The sequence below is a fragment of the Chinchilla lanigera genome, unplaced genomic scaffold (assembly GCF_000276665.1).
Source record: "Chinchilla lanigera isolate Chin_1 unplaced genomic scaffold, ChiLan1.0 scaffold00035, whole genome shotgun sequence".
NCBI classification, from domain to species: Eukaryota; Metazoa; Chordata; class Mammalia; order Rodentia; family Chinchillidae; genus Chinchilla; species Chinchilla lanigera.
In genome coordinates this window covers 705,984-726,142 of record NW_004955436.1, presented here as the reverse complement: position 1 = coordinate 726,142, position 20,159 = coordinate 705,984, and the positions used below count along the sequence as shown (strand labels likewise).

General features: G+C 49.7%; 1 protein-coding gene across 1 annotated transcript in view; it reads right to left on the bottom strand.

The window, feature by feature from the left end:
* The window catches only part of Dcbld1 (discoidin, CUB and LCCL domain containing 1), a gene marked incomplete at its 5' end in the record, with an annotated part of 38,407 nt that overhangs the window by 810 nt on the left and 17,438 nt on the right, over positions 1 to 20,159 (bottom strand). Inside the window, 10 exon segments of the mRNA XM_013516615.1 lie at positions 1,062 to 1,149; positions 2,481 to 2,600; positions 2,696 to 2,843; positions 3,575 to 3,696; positions 4,010 to 4,219; positions 6,005 to 6,045; positions 10,096 to 10,229; positions 12,912 to 12,984; positions 16,165 to 16,216; positions 17,277 to 17,411. Coding sequence (XP_013372069.1) covers positions 1,062 to 1,149; positions 2,481 to 2,600; positions 2,696 to 2,843; positions 3,575 to 3,696; positions 4,010 to 4,219; positions 6,005 to 6,045; positions 10,096 to 10,229; positions 12,912 to 12,984; positions 16,165 to 16,216; positions 17,277 to 17,411 — 1,123 coding nt within the window.

The following is a 20,159-nucleotide window of genomic DNA, read 5'->3' as shown; positions in this document are numbered from 1 at the left end:
GCCCGAGGGGCCGCCCTGCCCGGCCCGGGCCCGAGTCCTGGCACGCGCGGGCGCAGCGCTGCTCCCCGGGTGCAGGGTCCGCAGCTCCCGTCCCTCGGGGACAGGACGCCCTGACCCACCTGTTTTCCGAGGCCCCGGCGATGCGTACGCACTTTCTGCCTTCTTCCTGTCAAGACCGAAGTTGTCCTGAGTGCCGAGCCAGCTGGGCTGCCCGCCCCAACGACATGCGTGGCACGCAGGACCCTGTGGCCCGCCTGACGCGGGGGTCGCGGCAGCGCCCATCCTGCACAGACGTGCGGCCCTGTGCCTGGGAAGCCGCGGGAATGCGAGCGACGACCTCGCCTCACGGAGAGGAAGGTGAGGGCGCGTTCAGCAGGATGGCGCTGGCTACTGACCTCAGGGAGCGCGGCGCGTCACCCACCGCCTCCCTGGCTCACGCCCGTGTGCCCTGCGCATCTATCTCCGCCTTCTACAGGACAGGCACATCAAGCTAAAGGACCGTGCTTTTCATCAGTAGCGGCTGCCGCACCTTAAGAACCAGAGACTTTGTCCCCTCCCTCACTTCAGTCAGAAGCAAGTCTGCACCCTATCTACCCGATATCCAGTTACGAGTTCTGAAGCTGTTTAAAATGGAAAAAGAGAAAGTTCCACGTTTCACATTTGGTGCTTAAAGCCAACTCCCAATACGTGGCACAATGACCTTGGAGTCTGGAATTCTGTCAAATTCAGCCCTCCCAGTAAACTCCTTTTCTCAACACGGGGGGGGGGGGGGGGCTGAGATAGGGACCCGAGGGCCGGACTGCCCGGCCCACTCCGCCAAGCTGTCCCTGTTGACGTTGGCTCCTGGAGGAGCGCTCTGTGGTTGAGCCGCTGCGGGTTTCTATGGGCTAACAGTTGCTTATAAAATAATAGTGGGTAGTTTCTACTCTACCCCACTTGTTTTTAAAATATAAACCAGTGTTTTTTGTGAAAGATAGGCTGTTTTTCCACACAAGTCTCTGAAAAGTAAGCTTTTTAGGTTGCTCATGTAATCAGGAAATTTAATACCTGAAGTCACGTACCTTCTGAAGGCTGCAGAGACCCCCACCGCAGCCAGCAGGAGGGCCCCGAGGAGGACCAGCAGGATGGCCACAGTGGTCACGTCCAGTCCTACAAGAGCGAGAGCCTCTGCGTTACAACCTAAGCCACAGGCAAGAGGAGTGCAGGACGGAGAACTTACGGTGGATTTGGGAAGCCTTCAGCTGTTTAACACAGGGACAAATACATGCTGAGCACTTTCTGATCCTGGAAGGACAAAGAGGGTTCAAATCCTGGCTAACTTTTGGGAAAATAAAAGAGGTCTTTGCCCCTTCCAAAGGCAGTTTCTAGGTCTCAGGGCTAACATTCACTCTGAGATTGTCGCTTGGTCGGTTCCAAGTCCTCATGTCAGAATGGATGTTTTAAAGAAGGAAGTCCTCTCAGAACAGCACTGGAGCAGCTGAGTGTGGAAACCACGAAAGCAAGGAAGACAAAAGGCTAATGGGGGTGGAAATGTGTAGTTTGTGAAGAGGAGGACGGGGCTTGGACGGATGCCACCTCATGTAAGGGACAGCAGGGTCATTTATGAGGGCGAAGGTGAGGGGGTCTAGCCCCTGAATACCCCACTGAGTGATGGTACAAGGCCATGACAGGTGCTAAAAAGATCAGTAAGTCCTTTTCAGCTGTGTAATCTGATTATGCAGTGCTCGCAATGCACCGTTAGAGTCTGCACAACAGAGCAGGGTGCTGGTTATGCTACCTCCGTCCTCCAGTCAGAAATATAAATAGGGGAGCAGGCACAGTTGGACATGGTGGTCATCTGTTGATGCTGACAAATGGCAGGTGTTTATTTTCTTATTTATATTTCTATAATCTGAAAATTTTCTAAAATTTTCATTTTATATTCCAAAAAATGTACTTTCAATATCCATTCCTTGAATAGATTTTACACTGACATGTTCAAAATTCCAAATGTAACAAGGTATGGAATGGAGTATCTCCTTACGCTCTCCAGTTCTCCACAAGAACCCAGATTCTACTTCTTGATGTCTTTAAAGATCCTAGAAATGTGTGTTCACCCCGCATTCCTCCCTTATACAAACGACTATCTAGACTGGTCTACACTTTCCTTTTTAAGTTGCCAGTACATCTCCGAACACTTCCTGTAATCCTAAGACATCCTTTCTTATGTCTGTGGAGTATTTCGTTATGTGGATGTGCTACTTTACTTTTCCATAGAATAGCTCCGCAGTCTTTGAAGGACAGGTAAGCTTGTTTCTGGCCTTTGTTTCTGGGCTTTGTCTCCTTGAAGTGTTACCCTGAGTAGCGTGGACAGTGTCATGTCACACACAAGCAGACACCTCCAGACCAGCTCCCCCCGTATTTATAGACAGTCTGCTCTGATGGGACTGTAATGGTTGGAAGGGTGCTGGTCACACCTCTGGGAAGCCAAGACACAGCACCTGCTCCAGCTGGGGGCCCTTCCTCCTCGGGGACTGAGTTGGGCTCTGTGGGTGGCTCTTCTGTCTCCGTTGAAAGCCAGGTGTCTGGACTTGTTTCTTGCCATTTGGTTGCCTCATCTCCTGAGAGGGAGGGGACGTTGGAACAACCACATCACATAATGCTGTACAAAGGACAGGACTGGGACCGAGGGCTTCCCCAACTCACGGGGCCCCACCTTGCGTGACGTGGCAGCCCAGGAGCTCCACCTTCAGTGCAGCCCGCTGGTGCCAGGCCCGGGGCAGGACCCGCACGTATCTGGCCACGAGGGGCGGGATGAAGTTGTTGCGCACTGGGTCCTGGCAGTTCGTGTTGCCCTGGAACACCTGCGGATGGACAGAGGTGACTTCCCTGAGGCTGCCAATGGGGTCTAGCCCTCCCCTCAAGAAACCAGCCAGGACTTGGAGCAGCGCGTTTCTATGGACACTTGTGCTACTGAATGTATCTTGGGGGTGCTGCTGCTCTGCTCTGTTTTATTTCATTTTGGAAGAGGAGCTATAATTGCTCTGTTGTGTTGCTTGGCAGTGACTTCTCTGTATTAACATGGTGCTGCTGATGACCAGCCGCCTCAGGAGCACAGGTCAGTGGCATGCACTTCCCTAGGCGCAGCTCCCAATGGCAACATCCAAGCCCCACATCCGCCACCCAGGATACGGGGAGGGAACCCTGGGAATCATCCACTTCCACTGCCCAAGGAGCCATAGGTATCTCACAACCTAAAGTTTTGTTTTTTGTTTTTGTTTTTTTGTGTGTGATACCGGGGGTTGGATCCAGGGCTTTGGCATGAGCCCTTTCTAAAATATTTTTGCTCTGAGACAGGGTCTCCCTTAGTCTCCGAGTTGCCTGGGCTAGGCTCAATCTTGCCATCCTCCTGCCTCAGTTTCTCAGAGTGCTGGGATCACAGGCATGCGCTCTTAAGGATTTGTTGACATGTTTCACATTCTGGTGTGCATAGGAAGCACGCCAGCCTCTCCAATGAATGCAACGCAATGTGAGCACAGGCGCAGAGACCCGAAGACCCAGCAAGCTGCTTGCATCTCTCCAGAGCTGCTCCTACCTTCTCCACATTGTCGACCAGTCCTTTATAGGTCCTCCACTGAGAGCTGTTTTTGAAGTTCACCACAAAACTCTTAACGTAGAAGTTGAAATTTGGCTGTGTGGATCCTGTGGTCCTAATTCCTTGTGAGAAAATATTGTTTACTGGTTAGTTCTGAAAGTATTTACACAGAACGTGAATTAGAATGTTGGGTTTCTTCTGTTTTCCTCCTGTGAAGTCTTGGAGTGCGTAGAGACCCCTACCCACTGAGGATCAACTGACCTGCCGCAGAGGATGGCCCGCACCTGTGCTTCAACCTGGACCAGGCCCTCTGCACAGCAGTGAGCCGAAGCTCACATCTTTGAATGATGAGAAAGACTTGGGGACAGCGGGTCTGATGCTAACAAGCGGCCAGTTCCCTTGTGCTTGTGGAAGTGCCAGCCCTCATCAAAGTACCTGTTAGCTTCTTTTCTTCCCCCAAGTCTATCTCCAGCCACTGTTGCTCGTGGCCACTACTGTCGCCCGCAGCCCACGACGGGCCTTGGTCTTGCAGTTGGGCTTGGCCAGGAGACCAGGGAGTGGGCTGTCCAGTGTCGCTGACACCCTGCCAGGAGGAAGACGCCCGGAACTGCATGCGGGGGTCGGCGCCCAGGGCTCCGCTGCAGTCTAGAACAAAAGGCAGGAAAACGCAGCTGAGCTGGCAGAGCTCTCATCTCCCGGGGATGGACTAGCTGACTTGACTGTGCCCAATTCAAAGCCATCGCTTAAAGACCGCTGGTGAAGCACTGCCAGGCACCAGACATCGGCACTGCAGTGTTGAGAACTGTGGCTGTGTTTTGTTATCACACCTGCCTCTGGCATCTCTGTCTCCACTACAGATTCTCTTTGCTAACTTCCTAAATTGACCCTGAGAGGGGTGCTCACCATCTGTGCCCTTGAAAAGCAGGCATGACCAGGTTAAAAATGGGACTGAGTCAGGCATTGTGGCACACACCTAGAATCCCAGCACTCCAGGAGGCTGAAGCAGGAGGGTCATAAATTTGAGCCTGGCATAGGCAATTTAGTGAGATACTGTCTCAAAATTAATAAAGATAAAAATGGTGATGACAATGAGATGATAAGGCTGGGGACATAGCTCAGTGCAAAGGTCCTGGACTCAATCCCCAGTGTCGGGAGGAGAGAGGCTAGGAAGACACTGTTGACATCACTTCACAACCTAACTTGGCCAATGTCCACGGCAATGTGGGAATAGTAAATAAAGACCACACCTCTCTCCCTGGACAAAGATGTATTCATATTCTTTCCCTTAAAATATTTTACTTTATGCTGAGGGAAAATATTTCCACAGAATATATTTCACGGTGGAAAACTAGCAAGCCTTTGCTTTTACTGAACCTTTTATGGGCCCTTCGCTGACCTCGTTCAGTCATCTTATTCAGGATAACACAAACCAAATGGTAATACTTAAGAAGCTTCTCTAAAATTTGAACATGAGAACTTTCTCCTAAATGTTCCTTTTTCTTTCTTTTTGACAGAAGTTTGAGAGAGGACACAATAATATGAGGTGTGACTGAAAAACTCAATGAATGTTTAAATTTTTAAAAAAAATTTTTTTACAGCAAAAGACACCTTGCCATAACCTCCCGACCCAAATCCTTCGCTTGGCTTTCAACGTGCTCATCCCGTCATTGTTGCCACTTTCTGCAGCAGCTCTGGAAGCTTCTTTCCTCAATGTTTAGTTACACTGGTGAGGCTGCCTTGATGTCCTAAATGGATTCAAAATATTTTCCTCTTGTGGTCATTTTGACTTTGGAGAAGAGCTAGAAGTAGCACAGTGCAAGATCTGGTGAATAAGGCAGGTGAGGACACAGCGTCATATTTTCACAAGCTGCCTTTCTATTGAATGGCACTCAACAGTGGCATTTACTGTATTTTTAATCATATCTCATAAAGACACTCATGAATGAGGACTCCATAAAGCATAAAGAACTGCTTCAGAAAGTGGCAAGGCTGAGGGGAGAGGTGTGTCTGAAGCAGAGGGACAGTTCTGAGAGGGATTCAAGGCAGTGTGTCTTTTGCTATAATATACTGGAGGGCAGGGTTGAGACACTGTAGCCCAAACTGGCCTCAAACTCACAATGATCTTCCTGCCTCAGCCTCCAGAGTGCTGGGATCATAGGCATGGGTCACCAAGCCTGGCTTACATATTTTGAATTTAATTTAAACAGACACCGTATTTTTCTATCATCCTTTGTACAGAAGGACATTTTCTGCTCAATGCTACTGCAACTTATTGTCTTGCATATTTTTAAGTCACAGAAGATTTGATGCCTTGTGACCTCAAGAAAGCATAATGTTCAGTAATATGTAATAACCCTTGGAGTTTGCAGAAATAGCTACCACTGAAGACTGCAAGGGCCACACCCAGAAGGAACACAGCAGGCTCCTTACCATCGGAGGTAAACAGGAACCGCTTTCCGGACAGGGAGCCGCTGCAAGACAAAGACAGCAGGAGGAGTGAGCCGCTGGGCAGCCAGGTGAGCCCAGCCCCACACAACCCGAGAGGGTGCCAGGCGCTGGCCTTGAGACCGGCCGAGCCAGGCTCACAGACCGAGGCGCGTCCCCTTTGGTTTCATCCAGCACACTGGGAGGGAAGGAACCACAGAGACAGAGGCCCAAGGAGCAAACCACAGAGATTTGGTCCCGGGAGCAAACCGAAATTCCAGGTCAGCAACGCAGGCTGCACAGCAGGAGGGTCACAGCCTGGAGTCCCCTGACTGGCAGTCACCTGCAGTTCCCACACACAGTCACAAGCTTGGCCATGGGAGCGGAGGAGCCACTCCAGGCCTCCTCTGCTGCCCTCTCCTCCCCAAGCCCCACAGCCTCCTGTGACAACCTGCAGCCAGGGTCCCAGCCCAGCGCTCACAGGGCCTGTGCCACCTGCAGGTGGAAAGCCTGTGCCAGCCTGCTGTGCATCTCCCTCTGTGGAGAGCAGGGCCCTGGCCAGCCCATCTCCCTCCTCGGCTGGTGAGAAGCACAGAGAAAGAGTGGGGTGTGGAGCCCCGGATGATCTTACTGCACAGCACCCCTGTGCCAGACACTGGAGGGCAAGGCAGGAGTCAGGACTGTTCAGCGTGTCCATCTGAGTGCTGTGTTTTATTCTGTTTGACTCTGAATTATATGCTGCTTGGGAACAACGGAGAGACAGAGAGACAGCAGGGAGTCCATTCTCAAATATAGAATCTATAAGGAACCCAGAAGAATCTGTTCAAGAACTCAAGCACCTTCCTGTGAGAAGCTCTCTGGAGAGGCATATCAGGTGTAAAATGCTCAGACAAGATTTTCCATTCCATCTACTCTCAGGCAGAGACTGCACAACCTTTGTGTTCACAGGAAGATCCCAGAATCCCGGCACTGAGCATAATGCCAGCAGCCACCACTCGTCACCTGAACACTCCCACCCTGGGCCTGCCGTGGGAGCCAGCTCAGACACCAAGGAAGCCACTGCATGAATGAATCCAGCACTATTCTCAGTGTCTCGTGCCAGTTTCCCAGGATCTGAGTTCCTGGCCTAAGAGTCTCCGCTGAAGGGTCGCCCACATCCCTGCTGAGACTGTGAGAGCCTGCGCCCCCCTGCTGCGGGAGAGTGAAGGCTTTACTTTTGGCTCTTGCAGCTGACCCAGGAGAGTCCACAAGAGGAGAGGACCACAGGCTCTACTTCCATGGCACTGTGTGCTGTCCCCAGCACCAGCTGCAGAAGTCCTGCTTGTCCACTCTGAGGATGCTCTTGGGGAACAGCACCCTGGACAGCAGACCCTGGGAGGGCAGGTTCTAAACGGCCACACATGGACCAGTCACGAGGAGGACAGCAGAATTGCTGGGGACACAAGCTGCATCCCTCCCTGTGCTTGTCCTGCCCGACCCTGCTCTGCACTGACCTTCCAGGGTGCCCTGGGGACCCTGGTGTTCACTGCAGGACCTATGTGCTTTTCGTGTGTGGGACACAGGTTCAACAACCTCGGAGAATGGATGAAGCTAGTGCTCCTTATGCCCGGGGACCCTGCAGTATGGACAAGACTGTGAGAATCTACAAAGGAGTGCAGGTCACAGGGCTAGGGCAGCAGGCCCGGGGTGAAGTTCTGGGCTTACTACCCACACCCACCAGAAAACCCAGACAAGTAGTGCAGATAACTTTGTGCCACAGAGAACAAAGCTTTCTTCAATTCATTCATGGTTTAAATTTATATACTTCCCAGCTTGGAAACTGATATAAGTCTAGTTGATACAGAAGTAACCACGAGAATAAAGTCTACTTTCATTCAATATTTAATAATTTTTTTCAAACATAAATTAAAACCGGGCAGTACAGTCAGACTTATACCTTATTTTCTTGCACAAGAAGCACACAGGTCTCACAGTGAACACCAGAAAGAAAAAGAGAAAGAAAGGGTGTGGTAGCACATGTCTGTAATTCTAGCACTCAGGAGGCTGAGGCAGGAGGATCACAGTGAATTTGAGGCCAGCCTGAACTACATAGTTAGACCATGTCTCAAAACACCAAGACCAAAATCAAACCACACACCACTTTGTGTCCTCTCACAGCTAAGACTCCTACCCAGAAGAACAGCAAAAAGGAAGTGCTAGTAGGCAGAGGACACACTCAGTATGTGTGTATGTGTGTGTGCATGCACACATCCAGTGTGTAGCATGTGCCTGTCCCTCCTGGACGAGTCCCTGTGGCTTGCACTCAGCAGCCTTGCCTCACCATGAAGCATTTATCTGAAGTGCCCTCTCCATTCCCCTCCCTCAGGGATCCCACTGCCTGGTGGAGCTCTGCCCTTCCTGCTCTGCCTCTCCAGGTCCTCTCTAGCACCCTCCCGTGCCTCAGTGCCCCTAGGACACCCTCTGCTGTCACTCCTGCCTTACCTCCTTCACAGAGGCCCAGCCTGCTCCTCCCTGGCTCCAGTCCCTGCTTCCCAGGCCCTTTCCTGTATGCCTGAGCCAACACCCCAATTGTGAAATGAGGCTTTGGAAATTCCTATAAAACTAACACTATAACTAGTGCCAGGATCCCTGCTTGACCTGTGATGCTGCTAAACTAAAATGCAAAATTTAAGCAAAAAAGTAGAAGACGGAAAAGAAAAGTTACTGTATAACTTTCTCAAAAGGATACTGGGCCACCATATCTGTGCTAACTCGGCATATTTGTCAGCTTTCCTATTGCTGGACAAAATACCTGACATCCTCAACTTACAGGAGGAAAGGTTTTTATTCTGCTCACAGTTTTGGAGGGATCAGTCCATGGCAGGCCAGCTCAAGCAGTAACATTGAGGTGGATGGGCTTGTGGAAGAGAGCTGCTCAACCCACGGGGGTGGGAAGCAGGGTAGGGTGGAGCACCAGGACCTTTCAAGGCACCCAGTAACCATGTCCTAACCACACATTTGGCTGTGAACATGAGCGGATTAACCTACAATTTGTATAACCCCTACATGATCCAACCACCTCTTCAGGAGCGTTTGAATCCAGCCCAGCTGACAAATAAGGTTATTTGGCTCCCTGAGAACCTGTCTACCACCTGCAATGTGGCTCTCATCAGATAAGGCAGTTCACAATCCACTGCAAGACTGGAAACGTAAGACCTAACCAGGAGGGGCTGAGGCGGCAAAGCGCCTGCCTGGCAAGCACAAGGTCGTGAGTTCAGTCCCCGGTACCGGAGAAAAACCAAAAAAAAAAAAAAAAAAGAGGGGCTGAGGGCCAACAGCAGGCCTGGGAAGAGGGTCACACTTACTGGTGGGTGACAGAAAAGATGTTCTGACATTTTCCCACTTTTGGATCCCAAAATGCCTGTGGCCTCCCCTGCCCCCTTACCCTTGGGACCAAAACCATGTGGAAACCTGTCCAGAAAAACAGAGTCACAATTCAGGAAGATATTTCCAGGGCCAGAGAGTCCAACAGACCAAAGAGCTGAGCAGCTCCGCTGCCTCCCTGGCTGTCCTGGGGACTTCTCCCCAGCCGTTCACACATGTACACAGGCGTCTACACCGCATGGCCCACACCCAGTCCTACACAGCTTGAGCTTTCTACCTTCCACACTCCGGGAGTCTGGCTGCGTGGGAAGCCTGGGCTGAGATGCTCACAGCACCCAATGTGCTTTCTGTTGTGAAGATAGGAGACAAGATGACACCAAAGCAAAAACCTAGTGACACTGGCAAAACCGTGTTTTCAGTATCTTAGGTCAAATAGGAGATCTCCAGGACTTCACTGAGATTATAAAGCCAAAAGGGATAGGCCTCTATTCTCTGCCACCAAAGCACAGACATGCTGTGAGCAGACATGCTTGCTCTTTGCCCTAAGGCTCCAGGTGAGTGCCACCCGCAAGTCAGAGCTTCTCCCTTGCTGCATGTGCCTTTCATGGAGACCCCAGTGCTGGCCAGCGCTCAAGTCTCCCAGCTGACAGCAGCTTGGCACCCGGCCCTGCTGTCCTTTTAGAGAGGTGAGCCCGTTTGTGAGGGCCTGGTGCTAAGGCAAGTGTGGTACTCACTCCCTGGACAGCACCCCATTGGCCAGGCCTCCTTCGTAGCGGCTCAGCCCTCGGTGCTGCAGCACGTGGATACGGCCGCCCAGCTCGTCTGCGATCACTCCCGCGTGGACGGCAGCTTTGCAGAGCAGAGAGGTCTGGAACACAGAGCGGCACTGTTCAGAGCTCACCTGAGAGTGTGTCCAGGACACAGCTGGCGCTTGCTTCCCAGGTTCGTTTCTGTGACAATGCAGCCATTCCCGATAGCCCCAGGGTAGTGCTTTGGGATGTCCCTGCCCAGTGCAGTCCCCTCCACAAGGACCCTGAGGCTTGCTTTTCTCAAGGCGGGCAATAACGTGGCCCTGCAACTGTCACAGAGGGCAGTGGAGCCTCCCAGCTGCCCTTGCCCAGCACAGGTCCAGCATGCGTACGCGCCTGCAAGGAGCAGGTGGTTTTGCTCAGCAGAAAAGATCTTGGATCTGGGTCCTTGACTTGGTTTGTCAGCGGCACCTCCTGGGCACTGTTTGCAAAGCTGAGCCTCCCAGACATAGCTGAACTTGGTAGGAGGTGGAGGTTTCTCAGGGTACCCAAACTGAATGGTAACAGCAGCCCGAGGAGATTAAGTAGCACAACAGATTCTGCAGAGGCCTCAGACGGTGACCCGATCACACCCCATAGCCTCTTCCCCTTGTACGATCCAAGGTCCAGCAGCTGGGCCTGCTCCGGGTCACCCACTCAGTGTCCCTGTCAGCTGGCTCTGGTGTGGGGGACACAGGCCATATGTGGTGACTCGAAGTCCTCCTCCATGGGATGCTGAGGCCTCCGGGTCCCCGAGAGAGAGAGAGAGAGAGAGAGAGAGAGAGAGAGAGAGAGAGAGTGTGTGTGTGTGTGTGTGTGTGTGTGTGTGTGTGTGTGTGTGAGCCAGACCAGCTTCCTGCCACTCACATCCTCTGGTCCCTCTGGGTCCTGCCTTTTGCAGCCATGTAGAATGAGGCAACACTTTTCTGTAACATCTTTCTGGTCCCTGTCATGAGTATGTGCTTTGGCCTGCTTTGGCCTTCCAAAGGAGCTGTACTACCTGAGCCCATCCCCCGGGCGAGGCTCCCCAGGACGGGCTCCAGATGATCTGCACTCCTTCCCTGTGTGGCACCCTGGCAGGATTCCCTTCTGCCTCAGAATGCGGCAAAGGCACTGGGGCCACTCCCAGTACCACACAGCACAGTACTGACCCTCTCCTAGGGGGCTCCTGGGCGAGGAGATTCTCCCTGGCTGGCTCTGAGGAAGCAAGTGGCCATGCTGAAGCCCCATATTGCCACGGGGGCTGGTCCAACAGAAACCCTGTAGGAAAAGGAGGGTATAGGTCCAACGACCCTCAAGTAACCCCAGGCTACTGACACCCTGTGAACTTAGAAGCATTTCCATCTCTAGCTGAGCCTCGAGCAGACCAACACCGGCACACTTGGTTGCACCCTGGTGGGACCCTGAAGCAGGAGCTCAGTGAGCCGCAGAGGAGGAGAGGTGATGAGTGAGTACTATCGAAGCCTTGAGACTGGCAGTGTTTCGCAGCAGTGACTGTTGAATACACCCACAATGTCAGTGTGTGCAAGAAAGGCAGTAATCATGCTCCTCTAAAGAGATTAGCAAAGTAACAACAAAATCTGCCATTCTTAGAATCAAGATATGGTAAATTAAAATAAAGTAAAATCAAGTATTTTGTCTCCTGCCAGAGAATTATTAATCTGTAAAATGTGTAAAACTTGTTTTCCCTGCACTTGAAGATCCCTATCAATTAGTGGTGGTGAACCTCTGGCACATGTGCCCCAGAGGGCTCTTTGCTATCACTGAAAGCTCTAAAAGGTTCCCTGTCACTGTCTTAGAACAATTCCACTAGTGTAGATACTTTTCACATTTCTACTAACTCAAGCTTATTCCTATAAACTAGCCTGGAAACCCAACTATTTAAAATAGTGATGTAAAATTTAAAAAAAAAGAATACCAAATTCCCAGGATAGATATCTATAAACAGAAATAAAGAAAGGACTTTTGTATCTGCAGAAAGGGCATTTAGTTTAAAACAATGATTTCCTGGGGACAATGTACATAATCTAGATGGTCTCAAGGCCATAAACCCTGGGCGCTGCAGGGAGGGAGGGGATGTGTTGGGAGGGCGCATGCATTCACTGGCAGACAGTCACTATTCTGTGATGAAGATTCATGGCCTTGCTGCATCACAGACACAGTGGGAGGCTCAGGGAGCGAATCCTAACACAGAGACGCAAATCATGGCCTCTTAATAAAATGGACCTGAAATCCAGCAGCCGTGTGTCACAGGTTTGTCCCTTGCCACTGCGCCACTGGGGATGGAAACTAACGGGGGCCTGGCAGGAGCAGAAGGAGCCCCAGCGACTGGGGACGCGGGCTCCTCAGGCTCCTCTCTGTCTTTCTTCCCTGAAGCTGGGGAGCTGCTCACCTGTGACTTGCATCCAGGCCGATTACCCAAGGATGAAGCCCTCAAAAGTGGGGGTCCAAGCAAACCTTTCCTCTTTTAAAGTGCATTAATCTCAGGTATTTGTTACAGTCACAGAAAGCTGACTAATGATGGAATAATAATCGTAGGGGTTGGAAAAGTGTGTTTTCCATTTCAGATACAGTATGCTAACTGGGTGCTACAAATAGGAATGAGTACAGAGAAAATCCTTGGTTTCTACACTTATTTCATTTCATTTAGCCTCAGAAAAGAATCGTGTCTCTGTCAGTCATGCATCTCGCTTTACTCTGTAAGGAATCTGGCAGCCACACACCCCCGCCAGTCCCTTTCCACCAGCGCCACAGCTACTCACATCTCTGTAGCCATCAGCCACATTCCCAAAAACATCTCCTGCTACATCTCTACAGCCAGGCGGGCAGAATTTGCTGGAAAAGAGGAATAAAAAATTTATATCTTATTAAATTATACTGAAACAGAAAGTATTAAACTGTACTTAAATTTTAAAAGTACCTTCTGTCCTTCACTATACAGGCAGGAATATCTTGCTTTAACAAAAAACCAGAAACCTGATTTGTAAACACAGATTAATCTAAAATATTAACCTGAAAGCAAGTTTCACACAATAATTGTTTGCTTTAATAAGAATTCTCCATAGACGCTATGAAAACAATGACCTTCCTTATATACTTTGATTCTTAGATGCCTATGAAATATTCTTAAAGTATAAGGAGGGGCTGGGGATTTAGCTCAGTGGCAAAGCGCCTGCCTGGCAAGCGCAAGGTCGTGAGTTCGGTTCCCGGTACTGGAGAAAAACCATTAAAAAAAAAAAAAAAAAAAAAAAGTACAAGGAAAATTTCATCTATATAGTATGATCTTTTTTATAAAAAGAAATATTTAAAGTATATGACAATTTAGATTTTTTTATGGATAGAAAGAAGACAAAAAAGAATAGCCCTGGAGTTTCCCTTGTGTTTTATGTACTGTAATGGCTCCGTGCCCCACACCCACACTGTCCAACAGAGACATTCTAGAAACCATACATGCAAATTTAAACATTCTGGTAGCCATATTAAAAAGAAAGAAAAGAGGCAAAATTAGAAATATAGTCTATTTAATTCAATATGCCCAAGTTTTCCTCTCTTTTCTCTCTCTCTCTCTCTCTCTCTCTCTTTCTTTCTTTCTGAGGCAGAGTTTTGCTATGTAGTTCAGGCAGCCTTGAACTCATGGTGATCCTCCTGCCTCAGCCTCCTGAGTGCTGGGATTAATTCTATTCATTTCTGCATATAATGAACACAAGCATTATCAGTGAGCACCCACACCTTCCATGGTCTCAGGTCTGGGGTATTCAATAGCTACATGCTGCCAGTGGTTACTTTATTGGCTAGTACTAATCTATGTAAATTATAAATTACTCTGCAATCCTAAAAAGGTGTATTTTAAAATTAGGGTTCAGTTTATTTGACAATCATCTTTCAAGAAACTTCCCAGAAACAAGTCACAGAATGTGGAGTGGCTGAAGGTATCTTGTGCTTGGCAGGCTGACCAGGCTCTGCATACCTAGCAAGCTGTGTTACAATGGGTGTTCCTTGTAATCCCTATTAGGCCTGTTTTCTTTATCTCCTGTTCCTTCAAGCATCAAGGTAGGCCGCGTATGAGGAACAGCTGTGTGCATTTGTGAAAAACATGAAAAGAAAGCTCGAATATCAGGGGAGCTCTGCTAGCTTTGAAGGTGAGTGCCATGGGCCCTTCTACGGATGTACGCCAACTTTTACAGCGTTTACTTGGTTTGTTAAAGAGTAACACCCCAAACACACTCCAGAATAACAGTTGTTTTCATTTCATTTTCTTTTGGTTTCCTTTTGCTGACTTAGAAAACTTAATTTAGGGGCTGGGGATTTAGCTCAGCGACAAAGGCGCCTGCCTGGTCGTGAGTTCGGTTCCCGGTACCGGAGAAAAGCCAAAAAAAAAAAAAAAAAAAAAAAAAAAAAAAAAAAAAAAGAAAACTTAATTTGCTAATATAATAATCTAATTATCAAACTATTATCAAAATTATCCAAGTGTTTCATAACCATTTCCCAGTGACCTTTTAGAGTCCCAGAATTACAGCAATAATCAAAAAATTCAGAAATAAAAACAATGCAGACTCCTACTGTGGGTGCACAGTTCCTCACAGCTCATTCCCAAGAGCCAGGCAGAGCTCTGCGTGCAGTATGTTTTGGATTTCAGGAAGGTAAAACGGTGCCAGCGAGGTAGAGACTCGAGGGGTCCGCACATTAGCGGAAAACAGTAACAGCTGTGTCCGACACGTGACTGGTCATAGGAAGTACAGTTCTTAAAGACCACGTAGCCTGCTGTTAATCTAGTCCAGTTTTACTGGCCATGGACTCAAGCGCATGCTTCAAAGCTGCTTGTGCTCCAGTCATGGATGGCAGCCGTGGGCATGAACAGTGGCTGCACCTTCACTGAACGCTCAGCTGGCCTGGCCCCACGGCGAGCCTGCAGACCTGAGTGCAGTCCCTGCCTCCAGGTAGACAGACAGTGCTCCGTGATGCCCACAGCCTTGTCGCCTCTGGGGCGGTGCTGCGTGGCTGTAACCTCAGAGAACACTGGTGCGGGCAGTGCAGAGGGAACAGTACCCTCCCAGGCAGCGCTGAGTGATGCCACTGTTCCCCCCTACACTTGACACTGGCTAATGCTGGCCACCTTCAGGGTGTCCAGTGTCCGAGAGGACTGCAGCGCGGCCCCGTATTCTGGGAGCACTGGGTACCGACAGCTGCTTTGCCACCACCCTCGGGCCAGCCCAGCACGAGCGGGGTGCTCTCGTGACCACCCTGTGCCGGCACAGAGGGCTGCTCCTGCCACCAAGAGTGCACTCGAGAGAGGGCCGGGCTGGCCGGCGTTGCTGCAGCCATCATGTGGGGACGTTCGCGGTTGTCCTCGCCGACATCAAGGGTGGGAGCAGGGGTGCTGCGTCCACCCAGCCATGCACAGGACCGTGCCACGCAGGGAGGCCTGGGAGTTGTGCCAGAACTATCTACTTTCTAGGTGAGGAAGAGTAGGTCAAATAGATTAACTAGACTTTCTAGGCAAAGGGAAGCCAAATGACAATTTTCATCTTGTTCTCAGCAGGTTTTTCTTTAGTGAAAAAGACAGAATAACCTCTTCTTTACCCTCTTCCAGGGAAACACCTCAAGAGTCACCGCCAAATGCCGGTCAGGGAAGCACGTGAGGCTAGGCTGATGGGCCTGCTGACACAGTGGGACTCGGGGGCAGTGATTACGGCCCATGCCTAAATACCGTTGGCAGCTTGTTTGTGAATAAGTGAAGTCTCACTGGAGCACAGCCGCACTTGCTCACTCACTATTATCCGTGTGCTTTTTAACTCCACCAGTGCAGAGTCCACCAGTCAATGCCTTGACTGTCGGGCCAACAAAGAGGCCTGCTGCCCTCTGCCATCTAAGAAACTCGCAGACATTCCTCATGTGCTGCCACAGCAAAGGGCCGTGACAAACTCAGCACAAACAGCGTGCTTGTCTGGCCTCGCAGTGAGGAAAACAAAATGTTTAGCAGTACGGCCGCAGTCCAGCCAGGACCCCTCGACTTACCTGAACTCTGTCTTCAAGTAATGGTTACCTCGTTCCAAACACGTTATTAAATCTGTCACGAATAAAGATCGTTGAAATCAGCACACTAAGTAGAAATTAGGGAATTTATGCCTAAGGATTTCTTTTTGACAAAAAAGGCAACTTCTAAAGGAATTTATTATCTAGTTACTTCTGTTTCCTGTTTGCTATTGCCAGTGATGGTTTTTCAGTGTTATCAAGGAGTGAAAAATAACATACTCTTATTTCCAACAGAAAAACTGACACTGGTTAGTTTTTCTCCACCACACACCTGCAAAAATCATGTATGAAGAAAGGCAGGATCCCTGACAAAGGACAGCCATCTCCAGAGCCATCGTGGTGCATGGAGAAGGCTCCAGGACCTTCTGACTCAGCCGCCTGGCTGGTGGCGGCCAGGGACACTGTGGATGCGAAGGCAGAGCCCGCGGCACTGAGGCCTGGCGCCGGGGGATCAAGCACTTACTGGCCGGGGCACAAGGGAGTACTTCGCACAAGGGAACCAACGCTGCGCACAGGCAGGGCTAAGGTCCCGATGCATGCAACAACCTGCGCCGAGTACCCCATTCTTGCTGTCATAGGTCATCCTCTCCATAAACTTTTCAAGAGTCTTAGGGCACAGCATGTGGGTGCCGGCCATGCTGACTAGCCATGAAGAAAATGAATGGCTCTTCCCCTCCAGAGTTTCTCCCAGGGGAGTGACAGCCCACCGTGTCACCTCGGTGGCCCCTCTGTCCATAGCGCTGGACAGGGTCTATGGCCAGTATTTGTGCTTCCTGCCTTCGCTCCACTCCGGGCCAGGCACTGGGGTGACTGGGGGGCATGGCGGCCCGAGTTGAAGGCTTCGGGCCTGAGGGAAGGAAGAGTTGGGGCTGGCCCTGGAGCACAGCCTGGGGCCAGGAAGGCTGGGAGCGAACCCCAGAGATGGGGACCCAGCCCGTCCCACACAGGTCAGCAGAGCTATCCACCAACCCTACAGAATGGCTCTCTTCCCTCACATCTTAACCTGCATCTGAGACCACAGCTCTGTCCCAGAAGGGGAAGAGCTACAACAGGAGCTCTTAGCGCTAAAGAGGTGCGTGACTTTTGTGCCATACCTGGGTGGTCACTGCTGGCATAGGTCAGCAGGAAGCCCCGGCCAGAGATATGGGATCCGCTCTCAAAACGCACAGTCACTTCACTGGTGTTCAGCACGAGTTTTCTGGGAACGGCCACACTTCTGCAATACGGACCTAAGCACAGAGCAAACATGGGGCGCATTTCACAACTCACATCAGCACGAGGAACAGCTGCGCGGCACCTCTCCTGATGTCAGATTTCCCGTGTAACACACATGTGAGACTCTGATCCTTACCCATGTGGAGTTGTGCTCCGTACTGAGATGGAAAATTTGTGACTGACTCGTCGATTTGGTTAGACTCCCAGCCAGAGAGGGAAATGGCTCACTCTAAGTGAGCAACAGGCCAGAGCTGGTTAATTACGAGCAAACCAAGATGTACGTTTCATTTTGGAAAAAGACAACCAACAAACACAAACTCAAATACATTAAGTAACAAACAAAATGTTATAAAAAATATATTCTCAGGGCTGGGGATTTAGCTCAGCGGCACAGCGCCTGCCTGGCAAGCTCAAGGTCATGAGTTTGATTCCTGGTACCAGAAAAAAAACAAAAAGATAAATAAAAATAAAAAAATATATTCTCGAATCTTCCTATATTTGCTCAAAGAAACACAAATTCCAAAGAGGATCAGGAAGGAATGAGTCTAACACATGGTAAAAATCTTAAGAACAGGCAATGTTCTTATTCGTATTTGTTTTAGTTTGTTCTATAAAATAAGGCTTATATAGAAGCAGAATACTTTCTAAAGGTTTTTGCCATACCATAGCATGGCATGCAGTTAAGTGTATAATACCGTTTGTAAAGGAAGTTGCTTGAAAAGCAGTAGGAACCTCAGTGAACTTAAAAGGCAAAGTTATATGGCACTTGAGTGCTGCAGAGGGCTGTTTGCTATCAGTGAAAGCTCTAAAAGGTTTGCCATCATTGGACTAAGAGTTTAGAAAAACAAAAACTCAAAGCCCTTTCTAAGATTGCTCAAGCAAAAGTTTAGCTTGTAAACTGTCATCTCAGCTGGGTGTGGTGGCTCACGCCTCTAATCCCAGCACTCGGGAGGCTGAGGCAGGAGGATCTCTGTGGGTTCGAGGCCAGCCTCAAGTGCATTGTGAGACCCTGTCTCAAAAAGACCAAAAAAAAAAAAAAAACCCCACAAAAAGCTGTCATCTCAAAAGTCCTGTGCATAGAGTCTATAAAATAGGGGTTAGCAAGTGGCTTTTAAAGACAGATGTCTAAGCGTCTCTAACTTCTCTCAGATAGCATGGTGTCATGCACAGCGACAACACAGCTCGGCAGGAGTGAACAGGCCACTCCGATATGGGATGAGTGAGACTGGGCTTGCTGACCAGAGCCAACGAGGGGACCACACTCGTTCCCAGGAGAACACCTCAAACTCAGCCCAGTGTTGCTCTTCTGCATCGGACCTCTCTCCTGTCCATCCAGGAAGTTCTGTGGGGCAGAATGAGGTGGTGCCAGGTGCTCACCTGCACGCCCCAAACTGCCTCTGTTCCCCATTACTAAGTTATAGCAAAATTCAAATAAAAACTCTCTGTAGAAACCTCATGTATAATTAATTTACAGGACCTAATACTTGTAAATCGCCTAGAAGAGTATGCCTAGCACATTCCGGGAGCCACACAAGTGTGTGCTAGTAAACGTGTCTCAGTTACTTTTCTCACTGCTGAGACAAAATACCCAACACCCAGAGTCAAAGGAGGAAAGGGTTATTCGGCTCACAGTTTGTAGAGGTTTCAGTCTGCAATCAGCTGGCTCCAAGGTTTCAGTCTTCCAGTAAGTGGCAGAGGAGCTTTGCAGAGGAGAAACAGTTTGTGGCAGGCAGGAGGAAGTAAAGCAAGCAAGCAAGAGGGAGACCAGCCTCTTTCTGTCCCTTATACTGTATCCAGGCTACCTGGATTAGGGCAGTGGACTGATTTAGTGATCACACACCCTTCATCCAGCATCACACCCTCTAGCCACCTCTGAGAAAGCCCCAGCTATGACTACATGAAGCTTTGCAGTAACAACTTTGGAGGACCACCTCGGCGACTCTCCTTGAAAGAAGAGCAATTATCTCCATTTTAGCTAAACCTGGCCCTATTTCCATGTATGGATGTGTACAGAGCTGGCTGGGACTTTTCCTTATCCCTTCAATTGGCTTTAAGCAATGCAAAGAGGTGCTGAGGTGTAGTCTCTGAAGCAAAGATGACAGGGCAGTGTTTTCCCTGGCCCCCATAGCTCCCAAAGAAAACATCTGTGAGCCAGGGTGAGGTGGGATGGAGAGCCGTGCTCCGTGCTGTTGGCTGGGATCAGCCTCAAAATAAGAGACTACGACTTCCCAGGGCATGAAAGATTATACATCAGAGCTGAAACAATGACCCCAAAACATCACATAAAATCTCAGTTGTGCTATGCAGATTACTCTCTCTGCACATCCTTCTCTCTGCATACGGCAGAGGGATCTCAGGCCTCCTCCTAGCCCAGCTCACGGCACTCACCTGCTTCCTGCCACTCTCATGGTCACGCATCCCCAAGCCACTCCCTTCTTCACGAGTTAATAAAAGCTGGGTTTGGCCCTGGTTTGAGGCCTTTGTTCTAAATAGCTATTACCCTAGCTGAACTTAGGAGCCCTGGGCTCCCAACTGCAAATACGCCTTAGTGTCTCTACTCTCACCATGGGTTGCACTGGAAGTGGTAGACTGGAATTAACTCACTAGAATTCCAGTAACTTTTCCATGGGATTACACATATAAACTCCCTGGGCCACAATGAGGACTGGGAAGGGCTCTCTATAGGCAACTAGACCCAAGCCATAACAACAAATAGGTTGATAATGTTTTTTTCTTTTTTTTTTTTCTTTTTTTTTTTTTTT